At 37.6% G+C, this 23867-nt stretch overlaps 1 protein-coding gene across 4 annotated transcripts in view; it reads left to right on the top strand.

Moving 5' to 3' along the window:
• Positions 1-23867, top strand: part of FCHSD2 (FCH and double SH3 domains 2) — a 302350-nt gene that overhangs the window by 176390 nt on the left and 102093 nt on the right. For all 4 annotated transcript variants that reach the window (XM_049619346.1, XM_049619362.1, XM_049619338.1 and 1 more), the window contains exons 6-8: positions 250-383; positions 4374-4428; positions 5420-5548. In XM_049619346.1, coding sequence (XP_049475303.1) covers positions 250-383; positions 4374-4428; positions 5420-5548 — 318 coding nt within the window. The remainder of the gene's footprint in view (positions 1-249; positions 384-4373; positions 4429-5419; positions 5549-23867) is intronic.

Raw genomic sequence — 23867 nt, 5'->3', positions numbered from 1 at the left:
GTCATCAGCGGCACTGTGGTTATTTCTCAAAGCAGAGTTGTTAAGCAAACTGGGACAATATTCAATACCTTACTTGAGATGGGAGTACCAGCTGTTCACTGGATTTTAATTTACAATTTGACGGAGACTAAAGTGCTGATTTTTCTCTTGGGTTTCCATCCTGAGGGCATGGTGCATAGTCGTTAGGACAAATTCATTTCGGTAAGCCTGAAAACTAATATCATAATAATTGTACTTTGTATTTTACAGTGTGTGGACCAGTTGACGAAGATCCAAACTGAATTACAAGAGACGGTGAAAGATTTAGCTAAAGGCAAAAAGAAGTACTTTGAGACTGAACAGATGGCTCATGCAGTACGGGAGAAAGCTGACATCGAGGCAAAGTATGTGTTTTAGCATTTCTGAAAAAGTAATTATGCAAATAAATGTTATTTTTGCCAGTACTTTGTTTTCTATTAATATAGGGCATAGACTCATTCTCAGGTTATCTTGGTTTCGTCTGACCTATAAATGTTACATACTTTCAAATTTTTCTTTCATATTGGCTGATCTCATTTCAATTAATACAGCAATAAGAGAATGTTTGATCAGTCAGTTTCACGTTCAATTGAATTATGGAAAGGAAAGAAGACAAATGAACATGGTATCAAAAGCTTAGCAAAAGCCTGTTGAAGTTGCTGTGGTATCTGAGTATCAGGATTTAAGAGCTTCATTTTTTTCATGCTAGACTCTAAATCAGTTGTATTTGGAAATCCCTGATCCTTAGCATGCCATTGAGGACCTTGGACATGTCAAATATATAAGAGCACTAACCTCAGTATAGAAACCCTGACTCAAGCACAGTTTCTCTCTTATGTGAAGTTCTAATACATACACTTTTTTAATGTGTGCTTTAGCAACTGTGTGCATTTTACTCTTCATATATGTGACTTATAAGTCCTTGATTTTGAGAATAATTAGGAAAAAAAGAAACTGGCATTTGGTACAGAAGGAACTGGCAGTTGGTAATAAAAAAGAGATCTAAAACAAGCCGTAGAGATTTTTGCTATGACAAGTTGAGGAAAGATAAAAAGTTTTTGAGAAAAAATAAACCTGTGTCATAGAATGGTACTCTAAAGAGGTCTGTGAGGAGAGCTGAGACTCCCGTTTAATGCAAAATCTGGAACTCTGAACTCCTAATCATGAAATCAGAAAGGTTATGAACACTTGTACAGACTAGCAACTAGTGGGTGAGGTTCGTTAATATGCTTTTATCAGCAGGAAGTTAAGCAATCTCATAACCCTCTTGTGAAAATTTAGTGTATCCTTGAGAGTTTATGTAGTACCAAAGTATGGTAGACGAATACTCATGAAATACTTAATGTTACTGGAAAACATATTTAATATTTCCCTAATTTAGTTTATTGTCTTTATGATTTTATTTTTGTGAGCATACAAATATTTCCCATACTTTCATAGAGTCAATGAACCCATCTTCCCAATAAGACCTGAAGATTTTAGATTAGATAATCTCTAATAGGAATTTCCTCTCCTAGTGGTTTTTAGGAATTTGTTTTTTAAAACTCTCAGGATTCTAGAACAGAGAGTTGACAGATTTGTAGAGCATATGTAAATACCTACTTTAGCCAAGGGCCACAGAGTGTAAATGCGGACAATTGCAAGGCTATTCCTAAGAAGTCTAGATTTGACAGGGTCTAATTCACAGATGCTGATCTCAAGAAACTGCCTTCTAATATGGCCCAAATTCAAAGGGATTTTAGTATATAAGACATTTTATCTCAGTGTGTAACTTCTCTGGAAAATTCATTCAACTACAGAGTAAGAAATGTTTCTTTATCTTCATTCGCTCACTAAACGTTTATTGAATAATTATATTGGGTGCTGTGGGTACAAAGATGAGTAAGATAAGCTTTGCATCCTTAAGAAATTTAAAGCCTAGAATTAAAGACAACTGTGTTTAAAAGTAACTTTGTGACTTGTTTATTCACAGCAAATTCAAAGAAATTAAGTGCCTCATGTCACTCAGTAACATATTTGCTGTAATTGTATGAAAACACTGTTTTGTAAGCCTAGAAAATAGATTAATTTTGCCTCATGAAAAAGGAAACCTTTATAGAAAAAGTGGTATTTGGACAGAATCTTGAAGAAGATGGGAAGGAATATCAGAAAGGGGAAGTGAAAACTAGACTATATGTAGTTTTGGTAGGTGATTTGACAGACAGTAAGATGTGCACATTAGGAGAGAGCACACAAGGAAGAGGGAAGGGAAGGATGAGTTCCATTTTGGATGTGTAGGTTCTGAAGAGCCTGTAGGACTCTGAGGTGAATAAATTTGGTAGGGGGTCACATATCTAACTCTCAGATGAGAATAGGGCCTATCAGATGATTGCCTGTCAGGGTTGATTGCCTATCAGATGATAGCTATACGGTTGAAATCCTATATTAGATGAGAAATTGAGTTTGAGACCCTAAGGAGCATTAATTAACATTTGGAAGTAGATGATGAAGAGGAGTGTGCAATACAATTCACCATTCATATATATCTTATTTTTTATAGATCATAATCTTTGAGCACAGGAACTGTTTTTTCTTTTTTTTTAATGTTTGTTTATTTTTGAGAGAGAGAGAGAGATCACAAGCAGGGGTTGGGGGCAGAGAGAGAGGGAGACATAGAATCCAAAGCAGACTCCATGCTCCAGGCTGTCAGCACAGAGCCTGATGTGGGGCTCAAACCCACAAACCGTGAGATCATGACCTGAGCTGAAGTCAGATGTTTAACTGACTGAGCCACCCAGGCGCCCCTGGAACTGTATTATTCTATTACTAATACTTTCTTAAGTTCCACACAAGAATTATATGAAAATTAGCAAATGAAGCAGAAACTAGAAACTTAAAACCTTATTTTGGAAAATCCAGGTGCAACTCAGACTATTTGGATAATGACTACAATAAAAAAGGAGAATCAAGAATACCCTAGTCTTTTTTAGCCTTGAACAGGCTGTCGCAAATTTTAAAGCTTGTGGCCTTTGCTTTCTTTCTTTGTTTTTTTTTTTAATGTTTATTTATTTTTGAGACAGAGAGAGACAGAGCATGAACAGGGGAGGGGCAGAGAGAGAGGGAGACACAGAATCTGAAACAGGTTCCAGGCTCTGAGCTGTCAGCACAGAGCCCGACGCAGGGCTCGAACTCACGGACCGTGAGATCATGACCTGAGCCAAAGTCGGACACTTAACCGACCAAGCCACCCAGGCGCCCCAGGCCTTTGCTTTCTTAAATCAGAATGAATAACAATCTGATTAATAAAAACAGGCAAAACCCTAGGAAATATGAATATGGCAAGATAGAAAATAACAGGAAAATCGTGGACCTTATTTTTTTTTAAACACTGGGGAAGTAGTTAGGATGCGTATGTGTACGTCCCTGAATGTTTCTCTTTTGTTAGAAAGAGCATAGACTGCTTTTGCTATCCTCCTCACATTTGCTGTGCAGAGACTGGCTTGCTGCGCCTTCCATTCCCAGGTGGTCTGCAACTTGACTTCGTATTATGGCATAGCATTCAGCACATGCCCTGAGTTCTCCCATGGCAGTCACCATAACACTGCAGTCGAGACAAACATTGCCGCCTCAAAAGTCACTGGTTGTGGGGGTGTTGGTTATTCCTTAGTGTTTGTTGACTTTCTTCTTCTGCTTATCTCTAGTTGTTTGGGTAAAACCAGCATTTTGTTAGATTATTGTTTCCTTCCCAAACCAAAAGGGATTGAGAGAAATAAGGACACCAGAATGGGAGAAGATTGAATAGAACAAAATCATATAGGGCAGAGAGAACAAGGACTTTCTCACTGTATTCAAATACTATATTAACAGTGGACTTTTAATGGGAGAAAAAAATGGAATTAAGGACTTTCAAGAGCCCGGTAATATCATGCTGTAGATTGCACTGCAGGTGTTACAGCATATTGCCCACGGCGCTGAAAGCCTAAGTTTTGCCTCCATAGATTGGTCATCCCTAGGCATCCTTGAACTTTCTTATAGGAACTAAAGTGTGTGTAATTGTATGATAATGGAAATAAACTGTAGTTTGATGACTCTTGTTTATTAAGAGATACCAATATATTGGATTTGTCAAATTGTATTTTTGTCATTCAGGATATTTTTATTAAATATCCCAATATTTTCTGTTGGACTACAATATTCTTCCTGTAGTAAAATAAAGGAAAATAATCATTGCTGTCGGTTTTCCATTTGTTAGTACTCTTTTGGAATAGTGTTGTGGAAAGTGTCATTTTAAAAAAAGTTTGGAATTATAATACTTAATAAGTTTTATATGTAATTTTATAATTTTATTAAACATACTATTTTCTGTTTTATTATAGATCTAAACTTAGTCTTTTTCAATCAAGAATCAGTTTACAGAAGGCGAGTGTAAAGGTAAGTTTTTGAAAACTTTCACAATTGAGAAACCTTAGCTTATTAAAAAAATTGTTTTTTTTTGAGGGTTAAAGTCAGTTATTTCCACCTAATGTAGAGAAGCATATTAAAGTCATTAACTTAGGGAAGAAGTTTCCTTCCCAGTTCATGGGAGTTTTTCACCCAGATGTCAGCACTTGGACACCACTTGCTTGTCAAGATTGCTTCAGAGATTGGTTTCTATACTTTACCTGCTTAGGTAGCCTATTGTCTGTAACTCTTAGTCCAAGAGGCTTAGTCCACGGGCTCTAGAAAATCTCTGCAAAATCCATTTCATTCATATTTACACACTTGAGTATATATTCCGGGCCAATGCAAGTGAGATTTTTCTGTGGGACCCTTAAGCTGTGGATACCTGATAAGTTAAATTTAATAACCTGCCTTTGGCTGTCATGATCCCAACTAGCACCCAGTTCTTTTGGCACATGAGGAGTGTTGATTTTTTTTAAAAAACTTTTCTAACTCCCAACAGCTTTACCCATGTCTTTGAAGATAAGGCACTTACTCAATTTGGAACCTTTATTTTCCCATCTGAATAAAATGAGCAAAATATTTTGAAGTTTCCTGAAAAGCTTTGGAAGTAGGTTAAATGTAAATAAGAAATATGTAAGAACACTCTTACCATGTATAACAGTTCTAATCACTGTTTATTTAATTTCTTAACAGTGTTGAATATTTTTTTTTTAATTTTTAAATTTTATCTTAAGTAAACTTTGTGCCACACATAGGGCTCAAACTCACAACCCTGTGATCAAGAGTCACCTGCTCCACTGACTGAGCCAGCCAGGTGCCCCTAGTGTTGAGTAATTTTTTATGTGTATAAATATTTTTCCACGTGGTTACCTTTACTCTTGTTGAGGAGCTATTAATTGCCAGCTAAGAATGGTATCTTTATATATTTTACAGTTCAGTTGTCAGTTTGCATTGATTTTTTTCTCTTACTATGTTTTAGTTAAAAGCCCGGCGATCTGAATGTAATTCCAAAGCTACCCACGCAAGGAATGATTATCTTCTTACATTAGCAGCAGCAAATGCACACCAGGATCGCTACTATCAAACAGACTTAGTTAACATTATGAAGGTAATACAGACTTAATATCTGTGGTAATTTTGTTTCATTAAAGACAAAACAACTCATGAGTTGAATTAGGCAGATAGGATTAAGTGTGAGTACAGTAGCAGCCAGGCTTCTTTGCAGTTCATTGAAGTATACTTGATACTGTTTGGGTAGCCTCTCTTTCAGGTAATTTTGAATTAATTTTTAATGTAAAATATCATTCAAAACCAAATCACAGTAAAAGACTGTATTATGTATTAGTCTCTAGCAAGTGGCAGATGTTTACTATATAATGGCTATTAATATATAAAATACAAAATAAGATTATTTTTTTAAAGCTTAGATTTTTTAAATTTCACAATTTTATCCTTAATTGATATGGAAACTTGTACATTAATGTTTTATGATTTTGGGTGTCCATGAGAAGACAAGAAAATGCCTAGTAGTTCTATGAAAATGTCTCTACCCTGGATATCACCCTGAAATGTAGATAGATTGTATTATGTCTCTTATGTACTCAAACTCTATCTTGGTCTTTCTTTGATTATACATCTATGTGTATCTTTAACTTTCACTGAAGTAAAGGAAAAGAGGTGGAGAAGAAAACCTTTTTAACTTACTGCCAGCTCCCCACTTGTTGCTGGTATATAATTTTACATAGAGTGTATCTCATTTTCTCCTGTCTTCTCAAGGACCCAACATTTGATTATTCTGTCTTTCTCTTATATTTTCAAACCTTCCTTTTCAAATGCATTGTTATTTTCTTAATGTTTTTTTGAATTTTTCATTTTAGAGAGAGAGTGGGGGAGGGGCAGAGGCATTGAGGTCGGGGAGAGAGAGAGAGGGACAGACAGAGAGAGAGAGAGAGAGAGAGAGAATGAATCCTAAGCAGGCTTGTTGCTCAGCGTGGGGCCCGACATGGGGCTCGGTCCCACGACCATTGGATTGTGACCTGAGCCGAAATCAAGAACCAGATGCTCGACTGACTGAGCCACCCAGGCACCCCTCAAATGTGTTGGTCTTATTGACTGTCAAAACGCATTACTTTCATTGAATTGCTTGCTTTACAAATCATAAGTGTTGAGAATGGGGATGCAGTAGGAGTGGGTGCTCTTTTTTCTACAGTGGCTCTGGGAAGGAGATAAACTCTATGTAGGAACTATAAGTTCTTTCCTTGAAAGTAGAGACAGGACATTTCCTGGTTCCTTCAGGAAAAAATAGGAGTGATGGAGAGAGTGAAACTGGGCTAAGAGGTATCCAGTTGCAGAATTTTTTCTTTCCTTTTGTTCACTGCCTGAAATCCCTTTTTCCTAGCCTGTTTTGATTTCTACTGGTTAGAATACAAGTGGTAAGAAAAACAAGAGTTTCTTTTGACATCTCAGATGAAAAGTCTGCATACGTTTTCTCTTAAATGTTGGACCTAGAGGCTTAGGCATTTTAATATCTTAGTAGGTGTCACATGGTGCTTCATACTTACAAGAACCAACAAGAGACTTGATCTCTCATTATAACATAGTTTCTCTAGGGGGGAAAAATACACACACACACACACACACACACACACACACACACACAGAGTCTCAAACAATCCATTATTAAAGAAGATACTCAGTACAGCTTGCAATTCAAAGTTGTGATTCCCTATATACAGTCAAAGCTGTTGACTATATATTTTCCCTTTGAATACTTTAAAATGAACATATTAGTTTAAGCAGCAGCAAAAATAAAATCTTTATGTTTTTTAAATTGAATCCACAGCCAAAAAAGATCTCTTTCTTAAAACCCTATGGCCTTTGATAAACTGGGAAAGGTACAGTATTCTTTTGGGGGTCTGCCCTCTGCCCCAAAACAAAGATTAAGTTAATGGACCTAGTCAGCTCTCAGATTATATATCTTTGAAGTTACTTTGAAGTTCTAATGCAGATATTTGATCAGCATTGGGTAGGTTATGCTTCAGATTACTCATTTCATGAGACATTGTAAGGTCCTGAAATGATAAAAATAGAGGCAGGAGTCTCCTTCCTTCCCTTAAAATAGAAAAATGTATTCTCAGTTTTCATGTTGTGTCTGTGTTAATTCATTTTCTTCCTCATGTTAATTCTGTAGTCTGCATTTTTGGAAAACTCTTATCCATTGTGTTGTAGCTACTAAGTAAGATTCTATCATTGAATTGACAGTGGCCCTTTCTTAGAAATGTCTTATTTTCTGAATTGTTGTTAAGGTTCTAATGCCCTAGCTAGAATCTTAAAAACAAATAAACAAACAAACCAAAAACCCCTCTGAATAGCTTAGAAGCAAGATATTTGATTCATTGATTTAATTATGTGCTTTTAGTAGTCATAGTGTGGTAGCTACTGGACCACACTTTGGGAAGAATCAAAGATAAGCAGTATACTCTTTTTATCCTCAAAGAGCTCAATCTGGTGAAAGAGAGAGAGATACATAAAAATGATTATAAATTAGGGGGTGACTCAGTCAGTTAAGCATCCAACTTTGGCTTTCAGGTGAATTCTAGCCCGAGTCCGCTGACAGCTCAGAGCCTGGAGCCTGCTTTGGATCCTGTGTCTCCCCCGCTCTCTGCCCCTCCCCAGCTCTCACTCTTGTCTTTCTCTCTCTCAAAAACAAATAAACATTAACAAAAAATTTTTTAAAGAAATGATTACAAATTAGAATAATGAAATTACTTTCTGCTAGAGGACCATAGTTAATGATAATAACAGCTATCTTTTTTTGATTGCTTAGTGTTACTCTTAGTATTACTCCTAAACACTTTAGCATATTATCCCTTCTCATTTTTTTTTCCTTTATCCTAGTTTAGTGTTCATAGTTCATTATGACTAGACTAGAAATGAAATGAAATGAAATTCTAACTCAAGTTGAACGCAGATAACCTCTTTCTTTGTACCTGCATCTAAGTAGCCGAGTACTACTGAAGAAAATCTTTCAACAGAACAGAACACACTCATGTTCATAAATTAATGTGGAACCCAGTCTCAAATGGACCCTCGACACTGCTCAGATATCCTGCTGTATTTCCCTGGTTAACTTTCCCTACTATTTTTAACACTTTTTTCAACTTTTTCCATCTCAAACCTCAAACTTTCCTCTTCTCTTTCACACTTAGCAAGTGGTCTTTCTTCCTAATTTACAGAGAAAATACAAGCTATTAAAAGGGAACTCCATTATTTTCCCATTATCTGCCTTCATGCATGTTCAAGACTCTGCCAAGGAACCCCAACCTTTGAGTTGTTTATCCTGTCTAAAGATGATCTTTTCACCTTAGCTTTGGATATCTTATCCCCTTCTGCCTTTTCAGGATCAAAACAACTGATTATTCTCTTTTCTTCTTACATTTATTGGACATTGTATTCTTAGGTTAAACATGTAGAAGAGGGAAAAAAATTACAGAAGAGACCTTAAATGCCTGGGAATGAGAGTGAAGCAGCTATTTGGGTGTCATTGGGTGTCAAGCATGGCTAGGCTCTCTGTCTAGGTACTTGTAAATACGTGATTTCATTTAGTTTTCATGACATCTTTCAAACTAAATATCATTATCCCTGTTTTACAAATCAGGTAGCAGAGGCTCAGTGAGGTTCATTGGGTATGTATATAATAGCCAGGACTTAATTCAGAGTCTCTATGAGTTCAGAGCCTGTGTTCTCTTTACTACAGATCACACTGTTCTTTTCTACATACCATTCCAATCTTCTTGATAGTAAAGAGGAGTATAATTAGTAGTAGCCTACTGTGAATATCATAAATTCTGAGAGAACTGTAAAATAAAATTAATAATTGAAAATTGCAAATTCTCCCCTGCTATAATAAGATCATGTGTCTAAATACAAGTATTTAGACAGGTTCCCCAAGGAATATTTTGTATTCCTTATGCCAATACTGATTAAAACAGATACTAAATATAGTGCTCTGTGTCTGTGTATCATCAGGCAGTTATTTTTGAACTCCACACTAAAACAAAACAAAAAAGCTATTGCTAGGACATGGAAACCAGACAACTGATTTTATCACTTCTATAGATAGCAGTTGTATTGGCTGCTGGGAAGTAAGTTTGTTCCTTAGAATTCCTTTTTTTTTGGTAGCATATTCTCATACAGTGTATAAACTGATACTTTTATTAGCCTGTGGAATATTTTCTTAGTGGTTTGGATAAGGAGGGATGAAGCACAGTGTATCATAGTAGAAAAGAGAAGAAATGTCAATCTAATGAAGGATTTGAAAAGTTTTGTAACACTAGGACCTTATTTCTAGACAAATGCTTATCGTCTTCAGTGGAAGCTAAATATATCTGGGTGATATATTTATTATATATAATTGAACAAAGTAATTTGTTATATATGTTATTTTATATATATACATATATATAAAATATGTACATATTTTGTACATATTTTGTACATATTGTATGTACATATTGTACATACATAAATATACATATTATGTACATTTTGTATATATTTATATATATATAAAATATGTACTATATAATTGAACAAAGTAATAAAAGTTAAACATCTTTCTATGTGACAGAAACCTAGAAAATACGATAACATGGCATATCTTTTGCAGATGTTTGTTTTGATTAAATGAAGAAAAAGTCATTATTGGTATCTAGGTCTCTTATTTTTATGGCTTTTCTAGCTAATTACTTATTACTCCAAAAGCCTTCCTCATTCACTTGGGAGATTGTAGAACTCGTTTTTCGAAATTTTAAATCATAGCTCTTCTGGTTTCCCTGCCAACTAACTCTCTAGCTATTGTACTTCTCATTCACCTAATAATGTTTGTTCGCTTAACAAATTAGCATGGAAATCCCCAAATCTCAAGGTTGGCTCTCTGCTTTTCTTACTTTGTATCCTCTTTCTTTATGCCCTCTTTCTTAGAAAAGAGTAGTCATTTGGTCCAATTTTTATTAATATTGTTTGAATCCCAAGTGTATATATTAACCATACCCTTATGATTATCCATGGTTTGCCTTTCCATCAGTGGCCGAAATTTTCTAAATTGGAGGCAACTCTGTCCCCTGTCGTTCCTTTGAATAAGCACCCTAGCCTAGTTTTCAGTTGACACCTGCTATCAATCTGTCCTCCAGAGCTCTAACGGTGCACTGTACAGTATGGTACACGTGACTGTTTAAAATAATTAAAAATAAATAAAATTTTAAGTTTTGTTCCTCAGTTACAATAGCCACATTTCAGGTGCTCCAAAGTCACATGTGGCTAGTGGCTTCCATATTGAACAGTGCAGATATAGAATATTTCCATCATCTCAGAAAGTTCTATTAGACAGCAGTGCTCTAAAGCTTATTTAGTTTTTCCTTGTTTTCCTCCTATTCTTTTTTTTTATAATCTGGCTATCATCACACCTGCTGATCATTTTTCCCAGTAACCATCACCATGATTTATTTGTGTTGTTTCAGAATTAAATTCTCCTTCATTTGCACTCTATACCTGGAAATAGAACAGGGGTTGGCAAGCATTTTCTGTGAAGCACCTAAGAGTAAATACTTCAGACTTCTCTGTCACGACCACTCAACTCTGACACTACATAGTATAATCACTGACACTACATAAACAAATGAATGGCTGTGTTCCAGTAAAACTTTACTTACAAAAATAGGTGTTGAGGTTGATTTGGCCTACAGGCCTTAGTTGCCAATCCTTGGTGTAGAACTTTAAACTGAATATGAAATTTTCTAAGTATAAATACACTCAAAGCATAATAAATGAATACCCATTAATCACCACTGAGCTTCAGAAAGGAAAGACTACTAGTAAAATGGAAGCCTCTTCTGTGACTTGTCCTAAAATACTTCTCTCTCATCCACCACATCGTAACCACCATTCTCACGATACATTGTGTTGTCTTAGATGGTATCGTACCCTGTAATATTTTACACCTTGCTTTTTTTCCCCACTGAATACTATATTTGTGGATTAGTATGGATTTTTAACTTTAGTTTATTCATTATTTTGCTATATAGTATTTCATTGTGTATATGTCATAAATTACTTATTGATGTTCTTGACTGAAATTTTTGTTGTTTTTGTTTTACTGTTGTAAATGGTACTGCTATCAAACATTCTTGTATGTGTCTCCTAGTGTACTTGTGCAAGAAGTTCTTAAAGAAATATACCTAGGAGTGATATGTTTTAGTAACTTTACCAAAGAGTGTTAGATTTTAAAGTGTTACAGCACTTTTTATTACACCTTTTAACATTGTTTGTATGTCATGTTAAACTCAGCAAGTATTTCAGTGTGTACTAGGTGATAGGCACTTGGGGATACAAAGATGAATTAGACATGATTCATACCATCAGTGAGCCAGAAATAAGAAGATTATAATTCTCTTGAGCAGCTCCTATACGTCTTAAGGAATATGAGGTGGTGAATCCTTTCCCTTGCTCTATTGGTTATGTTATAGTTGGCTCCCTGTGACACAAAAGCAGAAAATCAGGATGCTTCTTGCCCATTTTTACCAAACTTATAAAGCAGTAGTTTAAAAAATATTTAACATTTGAACAACTGCTACTAACTCCTACGTGGAATCCTTAAACATAAAGCAGGTGAAAGGAAGCTATTGGGTTAAAACTTGTGAGGCTGTTTCCCCTTTGTGTGTTTTCCCCATTTCCCATACCGACATATGTCATCTTCTATTTCTTTCTTTTTGTCCTGAGGCATTATATTGGATACTAGGGCTCCTTGAAATACAATTTGGAAACAACTGTTCTAAAATATGATTTTCCAACTAGCAAATTTCTTATGGAATTCTAAGTTTTACATGGATGATCTCCATGCTAGACTTTTCCTAGTAATCTTTTAAAAATGTAAATCAGGGGCGCCTGGGTGGCTCAGTCGGTTGAGTGTGTGACGTCAGCTCAGGTCATGATCTCACGGCTCATGGGTTCAAGCCCCACGTTGGGCTCTGTGCTGACAGCTCGGAGCCTGGAGTCTGCTTTGGGTTCTGTGTCTCCCTCTCTTTCTGTCCCTAACCCACTTGCATTCTGCCTCTGTCTCTCTCAAAAATAAACATTAAAAAAAATTTTTTTAAATATAAATCAGATCATGATAATCTATTGCTCACACCCTCCAGTGACAATTGAATATTCTGGCTTGAGGGCTTATTTGGATTCTTGGGCTAGAGAATCAGTAAATGAGGGGTACTGAAGCAGAGAACGCATAAAACTACTTATGAGTGTAGTGTATATGATGACAAGAGGTATAAGGAGAAAACCAGACAGAAGCCAGCTCTTTTATTTTTTTTTAAGTTTATTTATTTTGAGAGGGAGGGCACAAGTGGGGAAGCAGCAGAGAGAGAGAATCCCAAGCAGGTTCTGCACTGACAGTGCAAAAACCCATACAGGTCTTGAACTCACAAACATGAGATCTTGACTTAGCTGAAGTCGGACACTTAACCAACTGAGCCACCCAGGTGCCCCAGAAACTAGCTCTTCTGAAATCAACTATATTAAGGTATAATTAATATACACTAAAATGCATCTATTTTAAATATACAGTTGGTTGGGTTTTGACAAATGTATACACCTATGTAATCACTGTCATAATCACAATCAGTGTATAGAATATTTCTGTCCCCTAAAATGTCTCTCTTGTTCTTTGCAGTTATATTTAGTTTTTATCACTATGTAACAAATCAACACAAACTTAGAGACTTTGAATATCTCCATTTACTGTTGTCACAGTTCTGTAGGTTGAAAGTCCAAGTAGGCTCAGCTGGGTCCTCTGCTTAGGCTCTCACAAGGGCAAAACCTTGATTTTGATTTTTCCTGGGCTGGGTTCTTATCTGGAGACTGAGAGAATCCACTTCCAGGGTCATTTAGATGGCTGATAGAATCCTGTTCCTTGTGGTTATAGGACTTAAGTCCTTGTTTTGCTGCTGGCAGCAGGCTGAAAGTCACTCTCAGCTCCTAGAGGTTGCTCTCAGGTTTATGCCACATGACTCCCTTTATCTCCAAACCAACATGTACACTCCTTTTCATGTTTTTAATTTCTAACTTCCTCCTCTTTTGCTACTAATAGAAAATTCTCTGCTTTTAAAGGGCTCTTGTGATGCAGTTAGGCCTACCAGACAATTTCTCTTTTTTCATAGAACATAGTCACAGGAATAATATCTCATCATTCGTAAATTCTCCCCACAACCAGATTATATAAGGGCAAGGATTGTTGGGATCATCTTCTAATTCTGCCTTCCTCAACAGTCCTAAATATATTTTGTTAAATTTATTCCTAAGTGTGTCAATGTTACTGTAACCATTATGTTTTCATTTCATCTTTTAATCATTTTATTAATATATAGAAATTTTTATATATTGACCTATAGCAGTTACTGTGTTACTCTGCATAACAGATTACCATAAAGCTAAGTGGCTTAAAACAGCAAAAGCATTTATTTTTCTCTTGAATCTACACTTAGGATAGGGCTCAGTGGGGACAACTTGTTTCTGTAGCACTCCACCTCAGCTAGAGCAGGTCAAAGGCTAGCAGCTGAATTCTTTTGAGAGCGTACTTTCTCATATGATTTAGTGCTTGATACTCCCTATTGGCTGAGACCTGCTGGAGCTACCAGCTGGAGTTTCTCCATTTGGCTTCTTTGTGTCACCTGGGCTTTTTCACAGTGTCGTGGTTGGGTGAAAGACAGATTTTCTGAGGAGGGGAGGGAGGCTGGCCAGGCACAGGCAATATAGCCTTTTATGTAATAGTCTCAAAGGTCATACAGTCTCTTTTCTGCATTCCATTCATTGAAACAGTTACAAGGTTCTACCCAGAATCAAGATGGATTGATGGGATATATTCTGCTTCTTAGTGTAGTGTGGCAAAGTTATATAAGAATATGTGGCCCCAGAAATAGGGCTATGGCTGGTTTTTTTTGCAAATGCAGTCTGCTATATGACCTGTATCCTACAGTCTTCCTAAATTCACTTATTGGTTCTAGTAGCTTTTTTGTGGATTCCTTACCATTTTAAATGACCATCATCATGTCAAACTAAATAAACATACTTTATTTCTGTCATTTTAATCCATAAATCTTTTTATTTCTTGCCTTACTCCATTGGCTAGGATCCTTAGTACAATGGTGAATAGAAGTGGTAAGAGTGGACATCTTTGCCTTGTTCTGAGATCTTTTGGGGAAAGCAAAAAACCAACTTCTTAAGAATTATTTTGTTAGGGGTGCCTGGGTGGCTCAGTTGGTTGACTGACTGACTTCAGCTCACATCATGATCTCATTGGTTGTGAGTTCGAGCCCCGCGTTGGGCTCTGTGCTGACAGCTCAGAGCCTGGAGCCTGCTTCGGATTCTCTCTCTCTCTCTCTCTCTCTCTCTTTCTGCCCCTCCCCCACTCATGCTCTGTCTCTGTCTCAGAAATAAATAAAAGTTAAAAAAAATTAAAGAATTATTTTGTTAAATGGGCGCTAGGGTGGTTCAGTCAGTTGGGTGTCTGGCTCTTGATTTAGGCTCAGGTCATAAACTCACAGTTTGTGGGATCGGGTCGTGTGTCGGGCTCTGCACAGATGGCACAGAGCCTGCTTGGGGTTCTCCCCCCGCCCCCCCCCCCCTCTCTCTCTCTCTGTCTCAAAAATAAACATGAAAAAATTTTTTAAAGCATTAGCTATAAAAAAGAATTATTTTGTTAGAATACACATAAAATTTACCATTTTAACCATTTCCTTTTTTTTTCTTTTTTAATTCCAGTATTGTTAACTTACAGTGTTATATTACTTTCAGGTGTGTAATACAGTGATTCAACAATTCTATACATTACTCAGTGCTCATCATGATATGCATACTCTTAATCCTCTTCATCTCCCCTCTGGTAACCATAAGTTTCTTCTCTATATTTAAGAGTATATTTTTGTCTCTTTTTTTCTTTGTTCATTTGTTTTGTTTCTTAAATTCCACATAGGAGTGAAATTATATAGTATTTGTCATTCCCTGACTTATTTCACTTCACATTATGCTCTAGATCCATCCATGTTGTTGCAAATGGCAGTGTTTCATTCTTTTTTATGGCCGAGTAATACTTTATTGTATGTATGTGTATATATATATATATATATATATATATATATATATATCCCATCTATCTATCAGTGGACACTTGGGTTGCTTCCGTAATTGAGCTATTGTAAATAATGCTGCAATAAACATAAGGGTGCATATATCTCTTTGAATTAGTGTTTTTGTATTCTTTGGGTAAACACCCAGTAATGGAATTACTGGATCATATGGGAATTCTATTTTTAATTTTTTGAGGAATCCCCATAGTGTTTTCCACAGAGGCTGTACCAGTTTGCATTCCCACTAACAATAAATGAGGGTTCCTTTTCCTCCACATCCTCACCAACACTTGTTGTTTCTTGTGTTTTTGATATTAGTCATTCTGATAGGTGCGAATGATATCTCATTGTGGTTTTAATTTGTATTTTCCTGATGACTAATGATATTGAGCATCTTTTCATGTGTCTATTGGCCATCAGTATGTCTTCTTTATAAAAACATCTGTTCGTGTCTTTGCCCATTTTAAAATTGAATTATTTGGTGGGTTTTTTTGTGTTGTGTTTTTGTGTGTGTGTGTTTATATATTTTAAATACTGACCGACACTTTATCAGGTATGTCATTTGCAAATATCTTCTTCTATTCAATAGGTTCACTTTTAGTTTTGTTGATTGTTTCCTTTGCTGTGCAAAAGGTTTTTATTTTGATGTCCTCCCAATGGTTCATTTTTGCTTTTATCTCCCTTGCCTCAGGAGAATTACCTAGAAAAACATTGCTACTACTGCCAATGTCAGAGAAGTTACTGCCTGTGCTCCTCTAGGATTTTTATAGTTTCAGATCTCACATTTAGGTCTTAATCCATTTTGAGTTTATTTTTGTGTATGGTGTAAGAAAGTGGTCCAGTTTCCTTTTTGTACATGTTGCTGTCCAGTCAGAAAAAGACAGCTACTGTATGATTTCACTCATATGTGGAATTCTTTCATTTAGGACATATTCCTCCGTCTCCTCTTTTTGTCTAACTCTCTGCATCTGTTTCTATGTGTTATGAAAGTTAGCTGTGTCTCTTGCTTTTGAAAGTAGTGGCCTTATGAACAAGAGGTCCTGGCGTGCCCTGCAGTATAATCCGCTGCTCACCAGCACCTGGTGTTTCATGTGTGTGTTACATGTGGCTGAGTCGCTTTTACCTTCAGTCTAGTCATCTGCAGTGTCTCTCTCTGCCTGTCTCTCTCTGCAGGGTTTAATCCCTGTGTTGTTAGTGGGCTAGTCTGAAGCCACCTTGGGCTTGAGTTGAGTCAGACCAGGCATTTGTTAGAGATGCAGTAGCACCAAAGTGCAGGGCACTTTCCCTGCATTGTCCCCCAAGAAGCTTCTTTTGGGGTGGGGTCTGCAGTCAGACCACAGGTCTGCCCCCAGCCCACTGCTGGGGCCACAGTCCGACTGGTGTATGTGGTTATCTTCCACCCTTCCTGGGGTAGAAGTCATTTTGGAGTGGTGCTGGCCCTTGTTGGTGCTGCTTGCACACTTTCAGGCTTGTGGTACCACTTTGAAAGGGTTCTGGCCTACGGTATATTGGAAGGGGGCAGGGCATAGGAAAATATGGGAGTGAGGCAGGGGGTATTAGCAAGGTGTGTGGAAGTCTGCTGTGGGAGGGAACCTGCAGCTGCCCGAAACTCTTGCGAAGGCCAACTGGTTTGAGGGTGTGGATCTGCCGAAGTACAGATGGGTGGGAAGGGCAGTCTGTTAGTGAGCTAGGTGGAGAGTGTTGGCACTGAAATGGTTCTGCTGGTGTCAGTGTATCTAGGCTGCGGGAGGGAAATAGCACCCACCAGCAGCTCTTTTGTTCTTGGAGAAATCTCCCAATGACCTACCCCTCCAGCACACACTTGGAGATTAGTAAATAAATCCTCCCATATACCCCAGGCATTTTCCTAACTACTGCCTCTGTGCTGTATCTCAGGGCTGTTGTGCTATTTCTTAAAAGGTAGGGGGCCAAAATGAACAAATCAGGAGCCTATAGATGCTGGAGAGGATGTGGAGAAACGGGAACCCTCTTGCACTGTTGGTGGGAATGCAAATTGGTGCAGCCACTCTGGAAAACAGTGTGGAGGTTCCTCAAAAAATTAGAAATAGACCTACCCTGTGACCTAGCAATAGCACTGCTAGGAATTTACCCAAGGGATACAGGAATACTGATGCATAGGGGCACTTGTACCCCAATGTTTATAGCTGCACTCTCAACAATAGCCAAATTATGGAAAGAGCCTATATGTCCATCAACTGATGAATGGATAAAGAAATTGTGGTTTATATACACAGTGGAATACTACGTGGCAATGAGAAAGAATGAAATATGGCCCTTTGTAGCAATGTGGATGGAATTGGAGAGTGTGATGCTAAGTAAAATAAGCCATACAGAGAAAGACAGATACCTTATGTTTTCACTCTTATGTGGATCCTGAGAAACTTAACAGAAACCCATGGGGGAGGGGAAGGAAAAAAAAAAAGAGGTTAGAGTGGGAGAGAGCCAAAGCATAAGAGACTCTTAAAAACTGAGAACAAACTGAGGGTTGATGAGGGGGTGGGAGGGAGGGTAGGGTGGGTGATAGACACTGAAGAGGGCATCTTTTGGGATGAGCACTGGGTGTTGTATGGAAACCAATTTGACAATAAATTTCATATATTAAAAAAATAAATAAAATAATAAATAAACGTTAATTTTTAAAAAAAATTTTTAAAAAGTAGCCCTTTTTTTTCTTCAACTAAATATTAGGTTAGATATTTGACTATGAGTTTTTTTTAATGTTTATTTATTTTTGAGAGATTGAGAGAGAGAGAGAGAGAGAGAGAGAGAGAGAACGTGAGCAGGAGAGGAGCAGAGAGACAGAGACACAGAATCTGAAGCAGGTTCCAGGCTCTGTGCTACTAGCACAGAGCCTGATGTGGGACTCGAACCCACCAGTTGTGAGATCATGACCTGAGCCAAAGTTGGACACCCAACTGAGCCATCCAGGCACCCCTGGATGTTAGCTTTTTAATGCAGTTTTCTATGAAGTATATTTTCAAGTTTAATTATTATATTTGTTTTTTTATATAATAGAAATATTGAATTGTTTTTACTCACTGGAATTGTAGACTATTAGGTATCCAGTAATCTTCCTTGATTCTGTGATATATTTATTGTTGGTTAAAAATTTGACGTAGTAGACATTGATGGCATTAGCTTTGGGGTTAAGAAAGGAAGTGATATTTGAACTAACAGAATCTTCAACATTCTTAGCCATTTATGGCTTTAGCAAGTTTTCTTTGTTTATAAATCATTTATCAAGACTTCTCCCTCTCTTTCTCCTTTTAAGACCTTTTTGAAAAGGCAAACAATAGTCATCTATTGCTGGTAAATTTTGGTGGCTGTTGGTTATGATTCTCATACTGATGTAATGATGTCACAAAATATAATAGAGATTATATTCTATCACTGAGGTGCTTAGTCGTGGCTTAAAATAGTCCCTAGCTATGGACAGGTGTTTTTCTGAATATAGTGCCCTATTCCTGTGATGAAGGTCAGGTCTCACTTGTGTGCATTTGGTGATGTTTATCTGGTATGACCAATGTGTAGGTTTTAAATTTCATTCAGTAAAGCCTTTAAACATAAAAATTGTATTTCTCTTTTTTTTAATTTTTAATTTTTTCGTTAAAAATTTTAACATTTTATTTATTTTTGAGAGGGACCGAGCATGAATGGGGGAGGGGCAGAGAGAGAGGGAGACAAAGAATCTGAAGCAGGCTCCAGGCTCTGAGCTATCAGCACAGATCCTGACACAGGGCTTGAACCGTGAGATCATGACCTGAGCCAAAGTTGGATGCTTAACTGACTGAGCCACTCAAGAATTGTATTTGTCACAAATAACATGCTATGGGGGTGCCTGGGTGGCTCAGTTGATTAAGTGTCTGACTCTTGATTTCAGCTCAGGTCATGGTCTCCGCTAAGGTCATGGTCTCCGCTAAGGTCATGGTCTCATGGTTCATGGGATCAAGCCCCACGTCGGGCTACACCCTGACAGCGTGCAGCCTGGTTGGGATTCTCTCTCTTCCTCTCTCTTTACCCCTTCCCCATGTGTGCTTTCTCCCTCTCTCTCAAAAATAAACTTTAATTAAAAAAAAAAAACTGGGGTGTCTGGGTGGCTCAGTCAGTTAAGCCATCTGACTCTTGATTTTGGCTCAGGTCATGATCTCACAACCCTAAGAACAACCCTAAGAACAGGCATTGGGCTCCACATTGGGTGTGAAGCCTGCTTGAGATTCTCTCTCTTTCGTACTACTACTCATGCTCTCAGTCTCTCTCAGGAAGAAAAAAATCTGTAGAAAAGGTAGTAATGTATATAGAACTGTATATGTACACGTGTGTATAATAAAAACCATGTTTGTCACGTAAGGTGAATCCTTGAATGAGGCCTTAATGTTAGTAGTACTCAACAAGTTTTAAAGGGAAGACTAACTGGTCTTGGTTTTTCTTTTGTTATTTTTATCAATTTGTGGCATATCTTTTAACATTGCTATTATAAAACCATTAAGGCTGGATCTCTGAAGTGAAGATGATTAGTCAGAAGCATCCTGACGTAGGCCTTATGCTCATGGAGTAGTTCATGGCCTTTAATGCTGCCAAAAAACAGTAGCATGTTTATGGGGCTTTCTGAAATTCTACTTCAGCACTATCATTTTGGAAATTAGACTAAAATCTTGTTTAGGAAATTAAGATTTATAGTTAGAGATAAAATATTATTTGGCAAGACAAACTCCCATTCAGGACTCCCCACTGAGATATCTGTGCCACAGTGATTCTCATCCTACTTGTAATCTGGGCCCTGGTTCATCTTCACGTATTATCTTTTTGTGATAGACGCATCAAGGCATAACTACAAATAAGATAGCACATCTAACAGATGACTCTCTGGAAAGGAGTAACTCTGAATAAATCTTCAGGTCTGCCTAAAGACATTTTCTAGGAAGCAGAATTATAAATAATAGTTTTAAATCAAATGACACATCTCTCACTATTACAGACTATTGAGTTTATCTATCAAAAAGTCTTTTTATGGGGCGCCTGGGTGGCTCAGTCGGTTGAGCGGCCGACTTCGGCTCAGGTCACGATCTCGCGGTCCGTGAGTTCGAGCCCCACTTCGGGCTCTGTGCTGACAGCTCAGAGCCTGGAGCCTGTTTCAGATTCTGTGTCTCCCTCTCTCTGACCCTCCCCTGTTCATGTTCTGTCTCTCCCTGTCTCACAAATAAATAAAAAATAAAACGTTAAAAAAAAAAGTCTTTTTATTTGTTCAAAAAGTAATTTTGGGGGTGCCTGGATGGCTCAGTTGGTTAAGTGTCTGACTTTGGCTCAGGTCATGATCTCACAGTCTGTGAGTTCGAGCTCTGTGTCGGGCTCTGTGCTGACAGCTTAGGGTCTGGAGCCTGCTTTGGATTCTGTGTCTCCCTCTCTCTCTGCCCCTCCCCCACTTGTGCTCTGTCTCTCTCTCAAAAATAAACAAACATTTTTTAAAAAGAAGTAATTTTGGGGGGCGCCTGAGTAGCTAAGTCATTTAAGTGTCCAACTCTTGATTTTGGCTCAGGTCACAATCTCACAGTTGGTGAAATCAAGTTCTAATTGGGCTCTGCACTGACAGTGTGAAGCCTGCTTGGGATTCTCTGTCTCTCTCTCTGCCCCTACCCCAGTCTCACTCTCTTTCTCTCTCTCTCTCTCTCAAAATAAATAAATAAGCTTTGTTTAAAAAGTAATTTTTTGAGCATCTGCTCTGTACACTTACTATTCTGAAGATAAAACTGGAAAGCCTCAAGATAATTTAAAAGATCTATGTTCTCTGCTAACTTTATCTTTTAAAACTCAGATATAATTCATGTAACATAAAATTTACCATTTTAAAGTATACAATTCAGTGTTTTTTATTATATTCACAAGGTTTTATAACTATGACCACAATCTAATTCCAGAAAGTTTTCATTACCCACAAAAGAACCCCTGTACCCTATTAGTAGTCACTCCCTGTTTTCCTACCACCTCCTGGCAACTACTAAATCTACTTTCTGTATCTATGGATTTTCCTCTTTTAGACATTTCATATAAACAGGATCTTGTAGTATGTAGTAGCCATTTGTGTGTGGCTTCTTTCACTTAGCATAATGTTTCCAAAATTCATCCATGTTATAGTGTGTATCAATACTTAATCTTTTTTTATGGCTGAATAATACTCCATTGTATGGACATGCCACATTTTGTTTATCCATTCATCAGTTGATGGACATTTGAGTTGTTTCTGCTTTTTGCTTATGTGCCTGTCCTTTTTCCACATTTCATATCTCCCCCCATCACTCTGCACTTCAGTCATTGACTGTCTTTCAGTTCCTCACCAGTACCAAGCTCTCTGCTCCAGGGTATTTGCACTTGTTCATCCCTTGGCCTAAACCATCCTTTTCATCATTATACCCACGTACTGTAACTCTTTTTTTTTTTTAATTTTTTTTTAACGTTTATTTTTGAGACAGAGAGAGACAGAGCATGAATGGGGGAGGGTCAGAGAGAGAGGGAGACACAGAATCTGAAACAGGCTCCAGGCTCTGAGCAGTCAGCACAGAGCCCGACGCGGGGCTCGAACTCACATACCGCGAGATCGTGACCTGAGCCGAAGTCGGACGCTTAACCGACTGAGCCACCCAGGTGCCCCTGTAACTCTTCTTTTTAAGGTTTTTATTTATTTATTTTGAGTGAGAGAAACAGTGTGAGTGGAGGGAGGGACAGAGAGGGCAAAGAGAGAACCCCAGCAGGCTCTGCTCTGTCAGCACAGAACCCGATGTGGGGCTTGAACTCACAAACTGTTGAGATCATGACCTGAGCTGAAACCAGGAGTCGGAAGCTAACCAGCTGAGCCACCCAGACTCCTCATTACTTTCTTAACTGTTAATCATGGTTCACATTCTAGTTCAAACCTATCTCTTTAGGGATGCCTTTCCCAAACCATACCAGCTTCTCCTGTTACAGTTCTCACAGCATCAGCCTTCCTTCCCTTATAATATTCCTTTTAATTTGTAATTATATTCTTGAGTGTACTCTTTACCTTCTTTTCCCAACCCTACTATACTTTAAATTTCATGAGAGCAAAGTTGGGTCTACTTTTTACTTGTATCCCTGGAGCCTCATATGGTACCCAGCATATATAGTCGTTGAATGTATTAATGTATAAATCTATTTATGGTGCTAAGTACTAGGGACACAAAAATGAAAAACAGGCTCCACACATGGAACGACAATGCAGAGTTAAGCAGGCAAGTAAACAATTATTTTACAATAAGAAATGCTCTAATGGCAGTGTGTACAAATGTAATGAGACTGGAGGAAACAGGAGGAAAGTCAGGAAAGGCTTCACAGAAATAGCTTTTGAACTAAGACTTGTTGTGCCTCACTCAGTAGATTATAAGGTCTTGAAAGGAGGAACTGTGTATGGTTTACTACTGTGTTTTATTTCATAGAAGAGTGCTCAGTAAATATTTATAGAATCGAATCAAGTTCAGTTTTCCTGGCAGACAGGCAAAGTGAGAACATTTCAAATATAGAGATAACAATAATTCTGTACTTCAGAGATAAGTAGTTCAGTATCTTTACAGTATAATGTGCGGCAGGGGTGTGGCAAGAGATAGGGTTGGATTATAGGAAGAGCATATGACTGGATACTACAGATATTGTTTACATTATCATGGTTGTGGATTTCTGTTTTATTCAGTGGATTGAAATTTGTTGCTGTTATTAATATTAATTATGCTCAAATTGCTCCATACTCAACCAGTAGGGGGTCCCTTTGAACTAGCTCATGTCCTTCACATATGTCCTCATCATTCTCTAGACGTTTCCTTTCTGTGAAAGATGTTCCAGGCTTATCATTTACTTTCCTTGCCCCAACTCTGGAATCAACTGTTTCCTCAAACACTCCTATTTCATTTTAGTGGAAGATAATATTTAGACACTAAGTTCTGGGCACTTGATGTGCCTGTTGCTTCTAGCCCCTTTCAGTGTGTGTATACACACACACACACACACACACACACACACAGAGCTATATTTATTTATATATCAGTGTGTGTGTGTGTGTGTATTATGTTTGTGTAAACAGAAATTCACATTGAAATGTCCAATTCCAATCCAGTACCTTAAGATTCTTTCTAGCTTCCCCCTTTTCTATATTTGTATATAAATGTCTTTTTGACAGTGAGAAACTTCGCTCCAGTAATCCTCATGTATTTACTTATGCTCAGTGTCTTT

The sequence above is a fragment of the Panthera uncia genome, chromosome D1 (genome assembly GCF_023721935.1).
Source record: "Panthera uncia isolate 11264 chromosome D1, Puncia_PCG_1.0, whole genome shotgun sequence".
Lineage (NCBI taxonomy): Eukaryota > Metazoa > Chordata > Mammalia > Carnivora > Felidae > Panthera > Panthera uncia.
The sequence above is the reverse complement of the archived record's forward strand: the minus strand, read 5'-3'. Positions and strand labels throughout refer to the sequence as shown.